This window comes from Rosa chinensis, chromosome 1 (assembly GCF_002994745.2).
Source record: "Rosa chinensis cultivar Old Blush chromosome 1, RchiOBHm-V2, whole genome shotgun sequence".
Classification (NCBI taxonomy): domain Eukaryota; kingdom Viridiplantae; phylum Streptophyta; class Magnoliopsida; order Rosales; family Rosaceae; genus Rosa; species Rosa chinensis.
The window spans coordinates 7,380,215-7,402,139 of NC_037088.1; the positions used below are offsets into that span (position 1 = coordinate 7,380,215).

General features: G+C 38.6%; 3 protein-coding genes across 4 annotated transcripts; 1 reads left to right on the forward strand and 2 right to left on the reverse strand.

The window, feature by feature from the left end:
- Positions 1 to 6,776: 6,776 nt before the first annotated feature.
- LOC112187606 lies at positions 6,777 to 8,807 on the forward strand. Its single transcript, XM_040514995.1, has 5 exons — positions 6,777 to 7,244; positions 7,501 to 7,585; positions 7,770 to 7,891; positions 7,994 to 8,115; positions 8,287 to 8,807. The coding sequence occupies exons 2-5, from the start codon at positions 7,501 to 7,503 to the stop codon at positions 8,591 to 8,593; spliced, it is 636 nt and encodes a 211-aa protein (XP_040370929.1). The 5' UTR covers positions 6,777 to 7,244; the 3' UTR covers positions 8,594 to 8,807.
- Positions 8,808 to 8,957: 150 nt separating this feature from the next.
- Positions 8,958 to 12,417, reverse strand: LOC112187598 (calmodulin binding protein PICBP). The gene is made up of 2 exons (XM_024326467.2): positions 9,401 to 12,417; positions 8,958 to 9,295 (listed from the first exon to the last, which is right to left on the reverse strand). Exon 1 carries the CDS (start codon positions 12,094 to 12,096, stop codon positions 9,415 to 9,417), a length of 2,682 nt encoding a protein of 893 aa, XP_024182235.1. The 5' UTR covers positions 12,097 to 12,417; the 3' UTR covers positions 8,958 to 9,295; positions 9,401 to 9,414.
- Positions 12,418 to 19,265: 6,848 nt separating this feature from the next.
- Positions 19,266 to 21,357, reverse strand: LOC112179057 (xanthoxin dehydrogenase). Of its 2 annotated transcripts, XM_040512654.1 has the most exons (3): positions 21,235 to 21,357; positions 19,560 to 20,391; positions 19,266 to 19,479 (listed from the first exon to the last, which is right to left on the reverse strand). In XM_040512654.1, exons 1-2 carry the CDS (start codon positions 21,309 to 21,311, stop codon positions 19,593 to 19,595), a joined length of 876 nt encoding a protein of 291 aa, XP_040368588.1. In that variant the 5' UTR covers positions 21,312 to 21,357; the 3' UTR covers positions 19,266 to 19,479; positions 19,560 to 19,592. The 2 variants fall into 2 exon arrangements, with proteins under 2 accessions (XP_040368588.1, XP_024173139.1); XM_024317371.2 differs by having other exon boundaries at positions 19,266 to 20,391.
- Between the last annotated feature and the right edge of the window lie 568 nt (positions 21,358 to 21,925).

The following is a 21,925-nucleotide window of genomic DNA, read 5'->3' on the forward strand; positions in this document are numbered from 1 at the left end:
CACTTTACTGTTTATACCTAGAGCAAGCATCGTTAAAAGAAAATAACCGAAAGAAAAAGACACTAACATAATTTTAGTAATTTATGTGTGAATTAAGCACAAGTAATACTTACATTCGATTACAGTGAAGATGATCATGAAGACTATGCAAGAAAGTGCAGACGAGATTTTCATAGAGTTAATTGCAAGAATGACTTCTCTTTGTTTTTTTTTTTTTTTTTTGGACAAGTCTCTTTGTTCTTTCTCAATCACACTTGTGCTTGAGTCTTTGGGAGTAATATTTTATGGTGATATGAAAATGAAATTATTAAGCTTTTATACCGATTCTTTAGACATTGTTATTGGGAACTAAAAATAAATATGGTAAACAATAAAAACTTGAAGAATTTTTTTTTGTTGGTCAAACTATTCAATTTGAAAATTTAAATTTTTTTAATTGTTTTTCTATCTGTTAAATATTGTCTTACCTAGGGTTGTAAATAGCAATATAGCATTGATACAGCTCATGTTTGACTCATATTCAGCTGGATTTTAGCTCATTCGGCTCTTGTTCGTAAGATAAATGAACCGAGTTTGAGCTCAATATTAAGCTCGACAAAAAAAACGAGCGGAGGTTGAACAAAGATATATTCGGCTCGTCTAGCTCATGAGTAGGTCGACTCATAAATAAAAAGGACAAAATACTGTTTACTCCCTATACTTATAGGGTCTCGACGTTTCGGTCCCTGACGTTTCAATTTCACCTAAAAAGTCCATGAACTTTCCAATTTCACCTAAAAAGTCCCTGCCGTCAAATTTCCGTTAAAAAGTCTGTTATCTTGCTGACGTGACACTATTTCAACAGTAAAATGACTATTTTACCCTTACTGACCAAAAAAAAAATTTACTCTTTTTCTCTTTTTTTCTCTATTTTTTTAATTTGTTCTTTTTTATTCCTACTTTTTTTTAACTCTTTTTTCTCTATTTTTTTTATTCCTACTTTTTTTTTAAACTCTTTTTTCTCTTTTTTTTTCCTACTCTTTTTTCTCTATTTTTTTAATTGGTTCTTTTTTATTCCTACTTTTTTTAACTCTTTTTTCTCTATTTTTTTAATTTGTTCTTTTTTATTCCTACTTTTTTTTAAACTCTTTTTTCTCTATTTTTTTAATTTGTTCTCTTTTTTTTCCTACTCTTTTTTCTCTATTTTTTAATTGGTTCTTTTTTATTCCTACTTTTTTTTTAACTCTTTTTCTCTATTTTTTTTAAATTTGTTCTCTTTTTTTTTCCAACTCTTTTTTCTCTCTTTTTTTAACTCTCTTTTCTCTTTTTTTTTTATTTGTTCTCTTTTTTTTTTAACACTCTTTTCTCTTTTTTTATTTATTTGTTCTCTGGTTTTTTTAATATATATTTCTTTCTCTTTTCTATTTACCTCTTCTTCCTCTTCCTCCTCTCTGCTCTTCGGCCTTCCCTGATCGCAGCTCCAATTTTCGGCTACGCTTGGAAGCCGGAATGGTCGGGTTCTCTTCCCTTCAAATTCCGGCCCCTTCGTGGTGTCGGAGCTATATCAGAAGTTTTCTCTCAACGTCAATAACGTTTCTTTGGTGTTGGTTTGCTGAAATGATGAGCCAATAGAGATTCGAAGAGGATAAGATATTTGAGTTTTCCTGCGAGTTTCCATGTTTTGGTCTATTTGGCTGTTTTTGATCGTAACTTTAGAGAGAAATGTTTGAACTGTTTTGGCACCGAAGAAAGGGAGGTGGAACGTGAATTGATTTGATTTGGGTGTGCTCCGATTTGGTTTGGAACCACTGTATGGAGAGGGGTGATTAGGAGAGGTGGTGATGCTTGCTGGCATGACGGGGATGATGGATGGATGGTGGAATGGCCAGCACTTGCTTGGAACGGCGGGTATGCCAACGGTGATTAGGAGAGGTGGTGATGCTCGCCGAAAACTGGAGCTGCGATCAGGGAGGAGGAAAAGAAGGCCGAAGAGCAGAGAGGAGGAAGAGGAAGAAGAGGTAAACAGAAAAGAGAAAGAAAAAAAACAAAACAAAAGAGAGAGAACAAATAAAAAAAGAGGAAAAAAGTTTTTTTTAAAAAAAAGAAAAAAGAGGGTTAAAAAAAAAAAGAGAAAAGAGAGTTAAAAAAAAGAGAGAAAAAAGAGTAAACAGAGAACAAATTAAAAAAAAAATAGAGAAAAAAGAGTAAATTTTTTTTTTGGGGGTCAATAAGGGTAAAATAGTCATTTTACTGTTGAAATAGTGCCACATCAGCAAGATAACAGATTTTTTAACGGAAAATTGACGGCAGGGACTTTTTAGATGAAATTGGAAAGTTCAGGGACTTTTTAGGTGAAATTGAAACGTCAGGGACTGAAACGTCGAGACCCTATAAGTATAGGGAGTAAACAGTATTTTGTCCAAATAAAAATATAATTTTTCTAATCTCGAATCTTTAATTCCTTTTACGGCACGTTTACTTACTTGGAATTGAAAATAATTATGAATCGGAGACAAGTGGAATAGGAGAAGAAAGGAATCGGTATTGATTTAGGAGGATTGATTCCTAAACCCATCTCTGCCCTTCGTAATCAAATTCCTGAATATTCAGGAATCGATTCCTGATAAATAGGTGAGACCTAAACCCATTCAAATTCCTTCATGTGTTAATAAACAGAGGAATTCTTTTACCCGGAATCACTCCGATTCCTTTATGTGTTAGTAAACACAAGAGTGTTTTTACTCCGTAATCATTCCCTCTCATTCCAAGTAAGTAAACGTGCCCTTACTACCTTCCTTTTCAATTGGAAGAGAATATGAGAATTTAAGTAAAATATATTACAATAAAGAAGAATAAATCAAAATTTGATGGTTAGACATCAAATTTGGATTTTTATTTTAAATTTTCTTTCTTCCTTTTTTATATTTTAAATTTAAAGTCAAATGAGCCAAGCCGAGCCTATTCAAGTTCGTCCAATAAATCAAGCCGAGCGGAGCCCAGCTCGGGATCAAGAAAAATATTCAAGCCGAGCCGAGCTTGTGCATGGAAAAAAAAAATTCAAGCTTTAGCCCGGCTCGACCTCGATAAAAAGCAAACGAGCCGAACATGATCACCTTGATATTCACTCTGACTTGGCTCATTTATATCCCTAGTCTTACTGTTTTTAAATATTTGGTCAACACACTTGAATTTAGATATTGTTATTGGGAACTAAAAATAAATATGGAAAAACAATAAAAACTTTAAGATTTTTTCTTATTGGTCAAACTATTCAATTTAAAAATTTAATTTTTAATTGTTTTTCTATGTGTTAGATATTGTCTTACCGTTTTTAAATAATTAATCATATTCCCCGAGGGGTTGTCAAAAAGAGTCCTTATTCTAATAAAGAACAAGCTACCCAGAACACCCCCAGTACAGCCACCTTTTAGGATTAGACCCAAAAGAAAGAAAACTAGAGTCCCGAAGAGGAATATATTTTACAATAGGGCTTTTATTTTCCTTGCAAACTTTTCTCTCAAAAAAAGAAATACTTAATCATATTTCCTTAAACAAAAAAAATAATTATGACCAAATAAAAATTAAAAAATAAAAAGCCCAATAAGCCCAAGTTAGAGAAACCGTAGCAAACTCCACCAAGGCTACCTCCCAGCCGCCGTCGAAAACCTTGCTGCCACCATCGTAACCAATGCCATCAGAAGCAACATGACCAACAACATCAACTCGACTCAGCGCCTATATCGCAGGCCAGATCCAAATAGTGCTTAGTGCTGCCAATGCACTGGCGCCGTCTACCTCGACATCAAGGGGAATAGATCTTAACCAGGAGACGCCGTGGCCCCAAATATAAGGATGAAACCAGCCTTATTATGGTCGTCGATCCCATCAATCCAGCCACTATCACAGATCCCCACGCCGCTATTGCCACCATCGAAGGCAATGCTAACCACGACCTAGACCAAGAAAATCACCAATACAAACGCTGGAGCCATACCTTGAAGGCAGAATGTGACAGCCTTTTGTAATACGACGTTGTCATCGAAGTCTGCGCCTCTTCCAAATCCTCCTGTCATAGACAAGAGAGATAAAATAAATGTCCGAAGATCCCCATAAATAGATATCTGAGCAACACCTCCAAATGCAACCCCCAAACCTAACACCATCACAGCTTGTCCCCCTTCAATAAACATCCAATCCAATCCTGGCCTCTATCACTACCTGTTTGAACCCAAAATAACATTTTTTTCCGATAAAGGGAACTCGAAGAAAACCGGGCCAATATCGGTGGCCCAAGTTATATTTTTTCGATAAGTTCGGAATATATCGTTTAGAGACTAAATAAAGCTTACTTGGAGGCCAAGCAATCCTGAAGCAAATCTGGATATTCATTGATTTATTATTAATTAATGGTAATTTGTTTGCTTGATTGTCAAGACTCTGCGAGGACGCGAACAAGTTTGAGAAGGGTTCAACCACCTTAATTGCAAATATCAAGAGAGATATATATAATATAATTGCCTATGCAATGTCTTGTGGTGGAGCAATTAAGGAGGGGCATAATCATTCTTGTTGGCAATCAACAGAAGATATATATATATATATACACACACACACACACACATATGCAATTAAGATGGGCCACCAGCCAATGCTTTCCCATGCAAGGTTATGTGGAACAAGGCGCAGAGATATGTGCAAGGAATCAAGGTAGCAGCCATTAACTATATATAATAGACGTGAGCCATGCAAATAGTCAGTATATGGAAGGATGCAATTATCCTTAATTGCAACAAACAAGGGATACATGTTTGCATGCCGCGAGCTACGTAGTGCTCGCGAAGGCAATATCCAAGAATCAGTCCTTGGGGAAATTACGTTGCTAAGAGGAAGATTACGTCTGAGACTCTAAGAGGCAAGTAACCTTTGCCTATATTCTAGCGGCAACAGAGGCGGATAATTATTAATTATTGCATACGATAGTTATCAAAACTATTAAGAGTTTTGATTTGATTCAAGGCCAACAACTGTGGCCTAAAATATAGTATTTCATTCATATTTGGACAGTGAATCTACGAGCAGCCTATATATAGAGTCTAAAGACGATATACGAAAGACCTCTCTCAAATCAATCAATCCCAGCGATTACAAAGCCTCCCCGGAGCAAACCTTCAACCTCGTTGAAACCCTGTGACCGCGCGCCAGTCCTAGTCTCTCTAAGAGCCGATTGTCAGCATCACCAGATCAACCCGGCGACCGTACTTCCAGTCCTAGTCTCTCCAAGAGCCGACTGCCAATACTACTGTCGCCGAGACTCCCTCAACCAGCGAAGCAAGGGTAACGCCCTCGCAACCCAGCGAAGCTAAAGTCACGCTTTAGCAAAACCCGTGCTTTCTCCAAACTTCCCAGTGATTGCTCTGCTCAGCCTACAGCGTTGAGTATCGATTCAGTGACGCAAAGAGATCACATCCAAAGTCCTTATCCGTAAGGCAAGAAGTCCTTTCTTGGAAGGCTAGAGAAGAACCTTGCGGTGAGGTTGGTGCTCTCCTCGTCCACAACGCTTGAAGAAGAAGTCAGGTCAAGGGACTCCCCCGACGACTGCACCCCACGGTGCTGGCACGCCTCCGCACACGCTCAAAAGAGACAGTTTGCACGCCAACTGGTTTTGGAGCCAAACACTACCAATGCAACCCAAGAGAATAACAAAAACTGACAGACCGTGAGATCGCCCTAATCTCTAATGTTTAGACTAGAGAGAGATGAAGCAACAGTCTTCTTGGTCACAGTTATAGCGCCGCTGTCGCAACACCTCTCTTACAAGAGTCAGAGAAAACATAGGGATTTTTTTTTGGAATTTTAATTAGTGTCAAATGATGTTGATAGTCAACACACTTCCTTTAGGCAGTGTTTGGATAAGGGATTATATGGGGGGAGATGACATTTTACTTGGATTCTAATATCCCTCTCCACATGTCCCCTGTTTGGCAAAATTATTGGAAAAGATTTTATTCTGCTGGGATTTGAGAGGAGGAGTTTGAGACGGGATTTTTATTAGATTGATCATATCCCTTCTTTTGATTCCACCTTTTTAGGCGTAACCTTGAAATTCTCAGCGACGATGCGAACTTTGCGATTTCCTTATGGCTCTCGTCTTCCTCCCTATATATCTAATCTCTATGTTCTATCTCTTCTATGCGCTTTCGTTTTATGTTTCTATTATAGGGTTTTGTCCCAGATTCACTCCAAATTCGGTTTTTGTCTATGAGCTATCAACGCACTACAATAGAAAATCTTTTTAGCGACCAAGTTTTTGCGAGGAATTTATTTTCCTCAGTAAATATCACTTTTTATGAGGAATATTTTGATTTATTGGAAATAACTTAAAAGGATAATATTGGAAAATCACATGTCATATAGATGAGAAAAGTATTAAAAAATAAAAAGGGAGTGTGGTTTACAATTTAAGGAGTACATATTTTATTATTATTATTATTATTATTATTATTATTATTATTTTACTTTATTCAAATAGTCGGAGATTATAACAAGATAAATGGAGAAGATATATTCTAATGTTTTGTCTTGTCAGAAGAAGGACAAATCTATACAAATACAATCTTTTTATTTTTATTTTTTCTAAAGCAAATAATTCATTGAATTTTTAATGATAAAAATCGCTTAAGGGAGCCTCTTAAGTATGGAGATGTAGACATGTAGTTGAGAAATACGACAAATTCAGGTTTGCAGATTTTCCTGAGTATTTAATATCAAGGTTGTGGAGTATAATCAGGAGATGCAGTTGAGAGAGATCGACAGAGGATTTGGTTTGGTGAATTCAGCATCTTTTGGTTTTTTTTCTCTCTCATTCCACACCCTCTTCATTCATGACTTATTTCATTTCAATTCAATTATCTCTAATGCATGATTTTTTTCATTACAAATAAATAAGGGTGTTTTTTTTTTTTTTTTTTTTAAGTCCTCAACTAATACTCAGTACTAATAAAATTGGGTCTTCATTAGAGAGACTCTCTTGCTTAATGTAAGCAATACTTTCTCCTTGTTTTTGGGAAAACCCATTATCGAGCCCAGAAGCGAAAAAAACCACCCGAAAGCTTCTTTTCCGATCACCTCACCGACGTCTCCGCCCTCCTTCTGCCGAAATTTTTACATTGTTTTCTTCCTCTCTTCAAGACCAACACACCCATACAAGTTTTCCCAATCTATCACACCTCATTTGCCTTCGTAGAGTCGTGGTTCACGCTCAAGAGGTAAACTCCTCTTTTGCTTTGGGATTTTCTTTCATTACTTGGGTTCTGCAGTTCTGCTGCGTTTTTTTCTTTTGTTACTTAGTTGGTTTTGATACTTTGATTAATTGATAAGAAACTGCATTGGAGTTGCCATTGCAGTTTGAATCCTGGATCCGCCACTGTTGCATATGGACTCAAGAAAATGTTTTTGTTATAATTGTGTATGCTACTTCAGTTCAATATTGATTTGGGTTTGCTGTCATATGTTTTTCTAGAGATGGAGGGTAGTTTTGCTGAGGAGCTTTACTCAGAAAGTTTACAGCTATCAAAAATCCAATTGGGTTCCACATCGAACGTCACCGGTAAGCAAAGTGGTTTAGATGGTAATTCAATTGTTTGTAGTTAATTGGTGATTTAAAAGTTTGCCTCTGATATGTTCTTGCAACGATTTGTGCTATTAGATTTACTTCAAATATTGTCCATCAGGTGATTATTGTAGTTTTGCTGGTTTTTGTATCAAGTTATTTGTTCAATGTTTGGTTTCAGATCATGGTAAGGTTCAGTTGTCGGATGAAGATGGATCTTCATGGTGTGGTTCTGATGACGAAGTGAATGAAGCCTCTGATATGGACAAGGAATGGCAGAGGAGACGTGACCAATTCCATACGGTTGTTTTACAGTTTAAACTTTTGAATTTTTTCTTTGTCTATGTTCTGTTGTTTTTTAGATCAAGTGGTTCTAGTTCATCTTTAATTTTTTAAAATATGCAGATGGGATACCGTGATGGTGTTATAGCTGGAAAGGAAGCTTCTTCTCAGGAAGGATTCAATATTGGCTTTAAGCAATCAGTCCATGTTGGTTACAACTGGGGTCTTGTGAGAGGTGTTACAAGGTAAAATAAAATATATGAAGTTTGCATCTCTCTCTCTCTCTCTCTCTCTCTCATTGTAAGTTCTTCATTCCACACTAAACTTTTTCCTTGCAATTATTTTTCCCCCCCCCTCATATCTTATATGTTCTTTTTCTCTTGACTTATTCTGGTCTATCGTCAACCAAAATGAAGCACATTGGCTTCCCTTCCAGATGGCATAAGGGAGAAGTTGATTGAAACAGAAGAACAAAGAACTCGATTTCAGGGATTGTATGAATCTGTTCATTCCCTTTCTACAACAGATGCCCTTGGGTTGTTTAACGATGAAATCACAAGTAAAAATGATAGAGAACAAATTGAAAGTTCAGAGACTAGTTCTTTTGAAGTTGAAACTGGTTTGGAAGAGCAAAGATTAGACCGTAGTGGTCTAGGAAATTACTCTGCAAAGCTCCGTTCACTTCTTTTGGAGTCTCCTGGAATCAAAGTAAAGTTCCCCTAGACAAGAAGTTCGTGCCATAATTTTGTAATTATTTGAAATTTGTAAAAGAAAAATTGAACATACTTTGCTGTACTACAAGCCAACAGTTGAGTTCAATTTTTTAAGAACTGTGCATTGAGCTGTGTTGTCAATTTTGTTGATGATCTTTATGTATGATCTTGCTTAGAATTTCAAACTATGAGGAATAGTGAGAACTAGACTTTAGATGATCGCAGTCATCATCTTCTTGCCCTGTTTTTCTGTTAAGATTCGCAGTGTCCTTTTGACATGGAAGATAAGTTGCAACTTATAAGCTACTCACAGCAATTGTGGCATGCATGAACTTTAGATTTGTTTGCTTTGTTGCTAAGTTGCTAACAGGACATAGGAGGTGAACACAGCAGTCATCTGCACTTGATTTATCAAACAAGCAATAGTACAATGCCTGGGAGATAAGTGCCCCCTTACAACAGCAAAAGATTGCTTAATAACATCTGTTCAACACCATTATAATGTTAAACTGGCATTACATAAATTATTGTGCAAGCTGTACTACAACACCCACATCTCAGATTCGATTCCAAATGTCGAATCCCATCATTGCATGATGGTTTTCCTCTATAAATTCAGATAGGAACTGAGAAATGATAGTTGTTCCTCTGGAGCTGTGGATACCTCCTACTTCATTGACTTATTGTAGATATAGCTCTCTGAAATTTCCTCCTGTATGTACAATGTATAACACAGCAATATGAGATATGAATTCCTTTCAGCAACTACTAATACGAACTTACAAATAGACTTCAGAAGTTATGATATTGTGCTCACCTCAGCAACTACCATCAGCTACAAGCTTGCATAGGTCTTGCATGACTGAAGGCTGCTGAAGAATGCTTCAAACGGGGTTCATATTGTGGCACTGGCATGACTTTTTCAAAAGCTTCAACAAGCAATGCGACCTTCTTCTTCCTAGCTGGAGCAAGTTTGGTGACAGCTTGTTGGATTGCAAAGTCGAGCATCCATTCCTCTGCATTTTTCTTTTCATCCATCGTCTGATGCCTCAAGTCAACCTTCTCTGCTTCAGGGCCAGGAACCAACGGCAGGTAATTGGGTTTTCTCTGATTGTATTTCCATTGTTCTTCCTCATCCTTGATAGTTCTCTTGCAGTTGATTTTCCATTTCCGCTTTGTGTTTAAGAGTTCTTCTTCGGAATTGCTTTCTTGATGGGAAAACTTTCTCTTCATCCCTGGACTGATGCTACTGTTGGCCTTACGAAAAGTTTCTGCTGCATCTGGCCCTGAATTGTTGTCTACTTCCATTCCATCAATGTCTCCACCACTGTTTTCTGCTACACCTATTTGCTTCAGCTTTAGATCACTCTGATCCTCACCTTCACTGGAACTTGAGATCTTTTCCTTCTTGAATTCACTTTGATCCTTCTCTGTGTAGCTATTATTCTCAGCTTTAGCATTATCTGTGTACTCCCTATTAGCCAGGTTATCTTTACTCTCAACAAAAGTGTTTTCATCAGCAATACCTTGGCCTGAATTACAATCTCCAGCAGTGTCCGCATTATCACCAACCTTACTAGCATCTTCATCATGTACAACCATAGTTTTTGCTGAATCAGAAATCTGGATATCTGCTGAGGATTCGGTGTCTTCAACTTTCTGTGCCTCTTCCATTTGATTTCCGGAAACAGAAGTGACAGCATTTTGGTCTGTTTCTGATTTCTCTTTCTCTGCATTTGTTTCAGCTTCATATGTTGTGCTGATATCCTGAGCGGCATTAGAAATTCGGTTACTTGTCGACATAGTTGTTCCGTCATCTTGAAATTCATTCCTTGGTTGGCTATCTGAAGCTTCATCTGTCTCACAAGCAGCAGTGTAGTGGCTTTCAACATCTCCAAGATGGGACTCCATTCCAGTTTTCTCTTGAACTTCCTCACCAGTTGCTGTTAGGTCCTCCGTTGGCTCTTGTATTGAAGATGAAGATATCTCTATCTCTGTCTCTGATAGTTCACTGTCTTCTTCAAATGAATCTTCAGTGTAAGAAAATTGGTCATAGCTCAATCTTTCAGATTCTTCAATGCCGAAATTCTGTTTTGAGCCATCATTTTTGAGTTGAGTTTCAAAAGATGGAGTTTTCTCTGTGAAAAGTTCTTGCAGTACTTCATAGTAATCATGAATGATGTCATTGCAGTTAATAACAATGGCATCAGACTTGATCACAGGTTCTTCATGCATATCACCATCTTGAATTGATGAAAACCCACCACTTGAACCAGATTCATCATCATCATACAGCACTGCAAGGGAAAATTGCCCTTCCTCCCACTCCATGTCAGTTGCTTCAGAATTGGCATAATCTACTTCAACGCTCGAAAGTCCATCGGTGTCACTCTCACTCGAACAGCTTCTCATGGCAGGTTCTTCTTGATCCAAAGAATGTTGGTATTCTTCATCAGCCACATCTTCTTTTTGCTTCTCTTCAGGAAAGCTATCTATGGTTTCTGCTTCAGGTATATTCTCAAAATTTGTTTGAGCATCATCTTCCTTGCTTTTAGCAAATATTTCAACAAAGAAATCGATCCCGACTTCTTCTTGAGCAGGTTTTTCATTGTCATCATACAACATTTGCTTGGAATCAGTTTCCTTCATTCCCAAATTAGATGGCTTTGCTTTACGAGGACTTAGAGCTTGCAATTTCACCATCTTCTGGTTCTTCAAAGACCGTCTTCTTGCCGACAAGAAACACTTCAGTGGAGTCACAGGTGAATGATGATGTCCATTAAGAGAGCAGTAAGTATAGGGGCAGACCTTCATCATTGAAGTTCCCTCAGCTTCCGTTCCGCCAGGACTAATCATCAGATACTTAGGAAACTTTGAGTCCTTCAGTGTTGAAGAACAAGTTGCTTTCTGAACTCTCACATCTTCACAAAGAGCAACCCTGGAAGTTTTCTTGGCTGAAGCTCTTGCATGCTTAAAACTAGGGGACTTTATTAAAGTTCTCACCAGCTTCAGACTAGAAGTCCTAGCTGATTTAGTGTTAGACCCAGAGCTAAGTTTTGAATTGCTCAAACTTCTTCGGTTTTGATTCTTACTATCTGAAATAACCGGAGAACTTCGAACACTAACCTGTGATTGCTCCTTCCTTGCATCAGAGCAGCTGGTGGACTTCATATAGTTCGGTGCTGAGCCATCACTTGTTTTGGTCAAAGCCTGCTTCAGAGGGACTGCTGCTGCTGCTGCAATGCTTTGAACATTGAGAGGCGGTGGCTTTCCGGGCTGGGACGTGCTCTTTCTCAAAGGTAGTGATGAAGATGATGATGGTGATCTCAAGCTCTCAATATCTGAAAGCTTGGTTGATCTTGACTTCTTCATCTTTATCTTCAAATCAGCTCCTCCTCTATTTTTGCCATCTTGGAACTGAGAAGATGGTTTCAGGTTCACCAACCGCTTCTCGAATTTAACATTAGGATCTGCTTGTTTTGCAAGCTGGTTTTGTACCTTTCGTTGGACCATGTTGAAAGGAAAACCAGAAGCAAAGGCAAAGACAAATAGGCAATAGGGAGAAGAGGGCTATGTCTTCCCTTTTGAGTTGGGGAATTCAAAGCTGAGAAAGATAAGCTATTACCTCTTCAGGCATGGTTTGTTTTGATGGAAAATCACTTGCAGAAGGAAAGCAAAGGAATTCTTGGAACCCAAAGAACCAGAGATTCCTTGGAGTTCCCTGTTTTGGTTTTTCTTTGGTTTGCAGTGGGTGGCCTTTTTGTTTAACTTTGAGCTGTGACTTTGCTGAGGGAAATGGAATTTGAATAAGGCTAAGACAAGAGTCTGACGCTGACATGCAATAACAGCTCAAGTTTGGGCCCTATTCTTATGCATTGTTTTTCCTATTTGGTTATGCTTTTTTTGAATTGAATTATCAGAAAAGCTTGTGACATGAGAAGTCCACATTAGGGCACTGACTTATTATATGTAGTTGTGATTAGATATGGAACCAAACCTTATCTAGTGTGACAGAAATACCCTCACTGATTTGGAAGAGAAGCAGCTAGAGGGTCATAATCCATTTGCATAATGTCATGCAATGTGTAATTACCTGCTCTCTCTTCCTGATAAGTATAGGATTATTGATGCCCATTCGGATTCTCTTGCCTTATGTTATATCAATTTGCATGGTAGTGATGTTCTCAATGATAGCAGAGAAAAAAAAAAAGGGGGTTAGTTGTTAATAGTTGTTAGTTTTTATATTTATTGGCTTCTCTGTGGGTGTATTTAATAGATAGATACCATTCATAATCTTTCAAAAATTCAGCTAGTTGTTGAGCTCTAATTATGTTATTCTCCCTAGAAAGATTGGGGAGATGATTAAAGGTGATCTAGCACAATCTAAGAGGACTAGCTAAAGAAAAAAAATGTCTGTTCACACCAAAACTACATAATAACTAGCCATACATTGATCCAAACACTCATTGAAGATTGTGAGATGATCAAGGTTGCCACAATCTAAGACGAATAGCTATGAAAACAATTTGCTTATGATCAAGGTTGCTTCAATCTGCTTATAACAACTAACTACTGAATTGAAACAATTTTCAATTTTCTTCTCCATCTTTGTTATTTAGACTCTTCTCAAGTAATGCATTAACTAATACGCACCAACATAGTCAACATACTCTAATTCTAATGTAGCCGGTGACCATATGTTGACTTCTCACACAAGGCACACCAAACAAACCTAAACTTGAAGCAATGTAATAGGATTTCTTTTGAAAAACCAACATCAGACAAGGAGTGCAAAATGAGGGTGGCAAAGGGTAGCAGCATCATAATTTTAAATATTCTTTGGTTTATTCTTATGAACTGTTTGACTGGGCAACCCAGAAAAGGTGGGTTGGGCGGCATCACTTTGCAGAAAGATCAGCCATGTGGTCGGCGTTAAATGGGCAGCTCGTAGGGCCCACAAAGAGCCTAAAATGATCCATTTTACAAACAACAAATAGACGCTCCTCCTCTTCTGAATTCCCAATGAAGCAATAAAGCTTTGCTGTGAGATGATGAAGAATGATAGGAGATGGGGGGGGGCCATATGTTATACTCGATTGATTTTTGTTGATATTGCACAAGGGCATGAATCACGATTGTGTCTTTTTGTGAATGAAAGGTAACACCAGTATGATTACGACTCGTGTGGCAATGCACTTTCACATTAAACCACATTTTATTCTAGACATTTTTATCGAAAAGTCCTAAACCATTTCTGCGGTTTTATTATTGTTTTGTGCGAACACTGGCAGTTACATAGGTAGCAATTTTCTGTCATTACCCTTTTTAAACACGTCATTATTCTGTAATCTTCACTAGTAATTTTCGATTAAAATTTTTCTTCCATAGTTCATGTGATTTTGTAATTAATTTTTGCTTTTTTTGAGATGTAAGATTAATTTTTGTATTTATGAGATGTAAGAGTAAAAGAAATAGTTACTGTCATTATTAAATCTGTATTATATTGATTTATCATACTTTTTTTTTTTTGAGGTAGGGCCAAACGGCTGCCCTCAAGCCATAACTATTAATGAAACCATAGAATACGCGCCCGGGGGGGGGGGGGGACATAATGCCTAGCTAAACCTCAACTTACAATAAACCAAAAGAGAACATCCCGAAATAATATCAGAAGTCTTAACTAATCTTGTGTATTCTAAAACACACCAATTAGCAAAAAGTGCACGATTGGCAACTCCATTTGATTTACAAGTTTGGCGACATACCGGAAAGATAATGCTCACGTACGCGGAGCCATAATACTCTAATAAGATTAACTTTCTCACTATGTTGCCATCGGATAATAAGTCCGATGACATTTGGTTTCATTCTGCCACTAGGAGGCTGCGACCATTTGACGATGCAAGGAACTCGCTGCCGTCCTAGGCCAGACACGGCACTCAAAGTGCACCAACCGAGACGACGCCCACCTCGCCCTACTATCTTATAGTAGGAATTTATTAAGGACTCAAAGTCACCTAAAAACAAAAAACAAACAGCAAAAACTAAATAAATGGGCCTAGACAAACCCTGGCCCAATAACCATGTGGCCCAAGTAGAGATTTGCACCCCGTCAGCCCACACCGGAAGCAACCTTGCCATCACTCCTCCACCAGCGCCTCCTCCACTCCCCACCCATGGCAGCTCATCCCCGACGAACCGCAACCACCCAGAAAGCGACGTCAACCACCACCATCCGTTGAACCCCTGCCACCGGTCTATCCTATGGTGATCAAAGATCGGGTCGGGTCTCACCCTCCAAGTCGTCCGCACCTCCCAAACAAACCTTCCCACCGCTGCTTCCTTCGTTGTCCGTACTCGGGGATAGAAGACGCTACAATCTAGAATTAGATCGCGCATCCCAACCCGTATTCCATCACCCCACCGCCTCTGCTTACCTCCTTTCCCCTCGCTTCCAAGCGATGTCTCTTTCAACGTGTAGACCCCTCTCCGGCCGTCATCACCGGACACCCAGTCCTCTCTGGCCCATCAGACGACAACGTCCCAAGGACGCGCTGTCGAACAAGGCATGAAGCGTCTTGGAAGAGACCAAACCCTAGGCGGCGTGTTCTTTTCGAGAGAGAGATTTTGACTTAATTTATCATACATAGGACTATATAGTTGGTTGAATTTTAATTTTGATTAATACACTACATTCTACCAAACACCACCCTATTTTTACATACTACTTATATGACATACCGCGGAATATAACCAACAGCCTTTTAGACGGCCCTAATAAGTCCCGTCCATGACATATATTACCTTGACCGGTACCCGAGCTACCTTCTCATCTTGATATCTCGGTCACCTGGACATGATCTTATCTGGTTGGGCATCTTACCTCACTCGGTAGGATCTCGCTAGCCATCATCTTATGGTCACCTCGGCTTGATCTCTCGGTCACCTCTGCATGATCACATGGTCACCTCAACATGATCTTATCTCGTTCGGCATCTTATCTTGTTCGGTATGATCTCTCTGGTCATCATCTTATGGTCACCAATGCTTGATCTCTCGGTCACTTAGGCATGATCTCATGGTCACTACGGCATGATCTTATCTCGCTCAACATGATCACCTCGGCATGATCTCACTGGGCATGATAAGGTCACTTCAGTTTGATTTCTTGACCACCTTGGCATGATCTTATCCCGTTGACCACAATCTTATGGTAAACTCAGCTTGATTTCTCGGTCTCCTTGGTATTATCTCTTGGTCACCTCTACATGATCTTATCTCGTTGGGCATCTTATCTCGCTTGACATGATCTCGCTGGCCATGATCTTATTGTCACCTCGGCTTGTTTTCTCAGCTATCTTGGCATGATCTCATGGTCACCTCGACATGATGTTATGGTTTTATGGCCTCCGCTCATGATCACCTCGGCATGATCTTATCGTCACCTTGACATGATTTCATGGCCTCTCGTCCAAGATTACATCGGCAGGATCACCTCCCACCCAATTCTGATGGACTCCATATAAGTTATATGTTAGTGGCCAAATGGAGTTCGGAGTTTTAATTGAAACGGAATACACTTGTGGGCCGGATCGGTCCAACATGATAGGAATTTCCTAGCTTCCCATATTTGGTGAAATTCTACCGAACGATCGTACAATGAACCATCAAGTGTTCAGCAAAACTCACCGAAAACATTCGACAGATTTCTATTGAATACTGTCGTGATGTTCAATAGTACAGAATTATCGAACAAATTTGAAGAATTTTGCAAACAATTAACTTTAATAATGAATACTAAGAAAAGTGTTCGAGTTTAATGATGAATGCTGTTGTCGGGCCCACTTACTGAGCGTACGAACTTTAGCTCGTGCGGTGGTTATAGACGGGTCCCACATATGAAGGATAATTACTCCATGAGAGAAGAACGTGTGTCTGTACACGTGGACGAGTGCGATGACTCCAGGTTGAGTCAGTTTGACAGCTGGCCTAGACCCCAGTCATCCTCAGCGCTTATATAAGGAGGTCTCACTGCCACTCTCTAGGTACTGATCATTTCCTACTTCCACTTATCCCAAAGACTGCTTCCACTTTGCTCCCCTCTAACTTGAGCGTTAGAGGAGTGAAGTCCGAATAACTCTGTCCGGACTTCTTGTTAACAGCCTCTCTCTCTCTATTTGTAGATCTCAATGGAAGTGTAGCTCAGCATGCGGGGTCACTGAAGTATTCTTCATGTCAGTGTCCTCAGCGGAATCACACGCTAACAAATTCTAAGATAGAAAATGAAAGCTTTGTATTGGTGTGCAGCAAGTAATAACTACTGAGTAATACTACATGAATGTATCACTTGCATCTCATGTTATGTGACTGCTAATGTAGCACAAAATCCAACAAATGAGAGAATTTCATTAAATAACGTGGTTATGAGCCATCAACGGTCACATAAGGTGAAATGACAATAATAATTTTATATTTATATTCGTCTTTCTAATAAATGAAAAACACATAACAGTGAATAAAAAATTTGATATAGTGATGATTCGCACGTAATTTACGTGTGTTTCAACTTTAATTACCTTGAAATTAGTGAATACTCGAACATTATTTTGTAGTATTTGTTTTCTTCATTTGTAGGAAATTATAGTCAAGAGACGGAAAAGATGAAACAAAGAGCAATCTCGAGTGAAAAGTCAACTTCTGACTAAAGGACAAAAAGTCAACTGATTGACCATCGGGTCAACCGAGTCAACTTGGCCTGATAGTAAGAAGTCCATGGCCCAAGACCAAAGAAGCACACAAGTGAAGACCCAAGCCCATTTGTCTTACATCTTTGTATTCAAATTTCAAATTCAAAATTGAGGTAATAACAATAATAATTAGTGGATCACACACCTCGCACACATCACACATGTGGATGAAGATATTTATTTGTGTTCACACTAGGCACACACTCACTTACACTTTTACCCTCCGGTTTTCTTTATATTTTCCAAAATGTTTTCTAATCTTCTAATTCTCTACATTTTTATTAGGTTTTGTTTTAGTCTTTTCATTTTACCCATTTTCTACTTATTTTTGAGCCCTTGGATCTAGGGTACAAGTCCAATCTTGACCCTTGATTGGGTATTTAAGCACCTTTGCGCACACATTTCAGAAGCTTAAGACCCATTTTTCTTCACCCTAGGCTTTTTGGCTGAATTTTGGGACTTCTCTCCCTTCTCACCTCTTTTTCTTTTCTTCATCCCCCATTCTTCACATGTAAGCTTGCACAAGGAGGAGGCACACACATTTCCGGTATCTAGGCCACCATCTCTACACCATGGCTTCATAAGGGTAGCAAGAGAAGCCATGAAGTTATGGCAATAGCTAGTGACAAGCTTTGCCTTAAATTTCATGGATTTCTCCTCTCTTTCTCTCTTCTTTCTCTCTCTTATTTCTTGCTTATGGTGTTGTTTGATGTGTATTGATATATACTTGTGTGTGACCTCTCATGGTTTTAGGGTTTTGAAACTCAAGTTTAGTTTTATATGGTTTTGTTGAGGAATTAATAAAATTGATGTTTATTCATATGATTTGTGTACTCTTGCTTTAATTTCTTCACTCTAGATGTATGGTTTAGGTTTTCCCCTCCTTAATTAATCTATGTTTGGTGTGTTGGAATTGGAATATTAAATTGGCGAATTTATATTTCAATTTAGATTATGGCATGAGTATGGTGGAATTAATTTGCTCATTGCATATCTCTATTTCCATTTGGATTTCTTAGATTGTGGTTCTCAAGTCACCCAATTTTGAGTATTATTACCCTTGATTGTTGGAATAGTATTCGGAATTGTTGGGTAGGGTAATTGTTATCACAAGTACTATTTTCAACCTTATTATTTGTGGTGATGGTTGCTAGAGTGTGTTACAATCGATTGTCGAAACCTAAAGTATTTAGTTTTGAGCACTTATGGCCCTAACAAGGCATAAGGTTTGAGACTAGTATAGGGTAGCCAAAAACTAAGTATTTTTTCTTCTTCTTGTTTTTGCTTAGGGTTTGTCTACTATTTTATGACAATTAATTTAGCTTTCTTTTCGACTTCTTAATGCTAAATGGAAATCCGACAAAACATTTGAAGCATGATTTGAATTAATCATCTTCATTCCATATGATTTTAGATTTGTGTGGAGAACCTTGAATTCCATGGTGACCCTTGATGCGATGCATCCCATCCTTCTATCTATCTTATTTTTATGTCGTAGTTAGTTAGTTTATTTATCATTTATGAAAATCCAAAAACATTGTGACTTTCCCACTACCATTCATTTGTAAATCCATGTGGGCGTGAGCATTACAAGCACTTTTGTGTGTTTCACGGCCCTATCTAGGCCTTGCTTGGTGCAAGGCCGTCTATGTGACTGTGTGTGATGCAAAGTCATGCTTGAATGAGGCTCGGTGCCTTGTTTACCATTTTTTTCTATTTTTATTTGTTTGTGCAAGTGATTTTCGGTGACTTAGAACCAAAGGATTCTTAGCTAGCTCGTAATCCCCGAGGTACGATAAACCGGGACGTAAATACTTCCCATCTTTGATGACCGTGTTGATTGTTACGCGATAGGTGAATGAAAAACGCTCAAATCAAGTGGCAATAGTGGCATCCTTCATATTTCCTAGTCAATTTCTAGCAATTATTACACAATTCAGCTATAATCACACCATTTTATTAGCTCCATAAATGATATCCAATTCAGTTTCAATTTCGTCATGATTCAATTTATTTTACAATCATAAACAGATGAACAAAAATTGATCAGTTGATGTTCGTATGACATATACTCCAGCATTCACGATTCATGTCCAACCTTACCAAACATACGATTAGCCAATACCACTTGAAAAGCTGACCAAAAACAACAATACAACAAGCTCCAGCCTCGGATTACTCCTCATCTGAAGACCAACACCACTTGAAAATCCCAGCTGACCAAGAGCAGCAATACAACAAGCTCCAACCTCAGATTACTCCTCATCTGAAGACTCTAAGCGAGTGATTCACGCACGTGAGTCCACCATCAATCATGAGATTATCCCCACTTATATACCTGGACTCATCACTTGCTAAGAAAAGCACAGCATTTGCAACATCATCAACTGTCAATTCCACTCCCTGCAAATTGGCATGTCTCCCTACGAAATCCCGGAACCCTGTCCAGGCATCTTCGGTTCTCTCTTCCTCAGCCAAGTGAGCCAAAGCCAAATTAGTCGCCACTGCATAAGGAGAGACACAGTTAACACGTATGCCATGAATTCCAAGCTCGGCAGCAACATTCTTGGTCAGCCCCAACACAGCGTGCTTGGACCCTGTGTATGCATGCGGTCCTAGGCCTCCTGTAGTGCTTGCAACACTGCAAAGAGAAATGATACTACCCTTTTTCAGGGGGATCATCGTCCTAGCTGCGTGTTTCATTCCGTGGAAAACTCCCTTCACATTAATATCGAACACCTTCTCAAATTCAGATAAGTCTGCATTGCGGATATCAGGACAGGGTGAACCTGACACCCCAGCATTGTTGACCATGATATCAAGTGTGCCATACTTACCGAATGTGAAATCAACTGCACCGCTAACATCAGCTTCTTTTGTGACATCACAATGGAAATAACAAACATTTGCGTCGCTGCCAAGTGACTCGCAGACTTGCAATCCCAAGTTGTCCTGGACATCAACTAAGCAAACTTTTGCACCATGTTTGTGGAATAGGCGGACAATGCTCTCTCCAATCCCAGTGGCTCCACCGGTCACCAATGCAACTTTCCCTAGTAACCTGAGGAGAAGAAAAACATTGAACATGTAATTGCTAGGTTCTACAGCATTCAATTCAATAGAACGAGTTATAGCGATCCAGCTACTGTGAAAAAAGATGCTGTTTAATATAATGGATCAAATATTGCATAGCAAATACAAATGCAATTATTCAAGACATGAGAATTTATATTTCCAGCAGTCCAGCACCTTTGGCTTTTCTTGAGAGAACAGATTACTTGAATGAGTCAACAACAAGACATCATCAAGAGAGTCAACAACAATCAAAACATAGTAATACGAAGTCCAAATTGAATCGGGTAGGAAGCAAATAGCTGAAACAATGATCCTAAGCCGCCTGAAGGTAAATTTTAACACTCTCTGTGATTAAAAAAATTCAGTAGCTCTGAAAAAGATTCCAGATTCAGATGCAGTCAAATAGTCTAGATTACAGTTGACCACAAGCTGGGCGACAGGAGCTTTGAGCAACAACGTAGTTACCCCGGTTCCAAATAGATGTCAGATCATTTAGTATTTATTTTGCAAAAGCCCAGCTTCAATTCATTTAAGCATAAAGGAAGGTTGAGATTACTACTAGTAAAGGTGATTCAAGTTGGAAACAAAAGAAGAGAAGACCCAGATTAGTTGAACAAAACATGCAAAACCCAGGAAAGAAGATCCCTTGAATGAAGTCTGAAAAGATGGCAAGTTGGTATATAGAATACCAAGCAAGTGATTTAGAAGCCAGATGAGAGAGAAGTGATTATTAAGAACCCAGATGAGAGATTGAAACCCATTTCTTAGTTGGACGGTATGAAAAGGAAAGACAAATCTAAGATAAGAGAGAAAGATGAGAGGTTGTTACCTCCGGCTTGGAACTTCTTCATTATTCATGGTGGTGGACAGCCCGCGCTTTGTGTCTTTCTCTGACACTGCCACCATTATTATGAGTGCTTCAGTTGCGAATCTTAGGGGTGGGCACGTGCTTCTCACGTGGATATCAATTGACGTGCGCTCCTCACGTGCGCCGTCTCAACTGAAATTCAAGCTTTGGTTTTCGGTGTTTTTGGTCCTCTGTTATGGTTATTGGTTAGGGCTGCTTCTTTTGTTTGATAACCAAGTCTCGACGGTAATATAGCTCTGCGTGTTTCCCTCCGTTCAGAAATGTATGAACAAATGCATTGAGAGATTTTTGTCAATGATGAAACATCACAGACTTTTGTAATGTCACGCAGCATATTTGGCGTTTATACTTTATACATATATTGATAACATTTCTCAAGTGTATTCTAACAAGTCTTCGTGCTCCATATCTGTTTGAGGAGTGAAAATAGAAGAGAAAAGAGTTTCATTTTTCTGAGTATTTTTTATTTCAGCACAATATTCTGTGTAAGGAACTTATTTTAACAGGGCTACATGCGTGGCGCGTTTCTTTGTAATGTTATTGGCATGAATCATAAAAATGTTTTCGATTTCTTCTCAAAAACTAAAAATAGAAAAGATTTGAGAACTTCACAAATTTGGTTCCAAATGTATTGTATAAGTAAAGGTTGTAA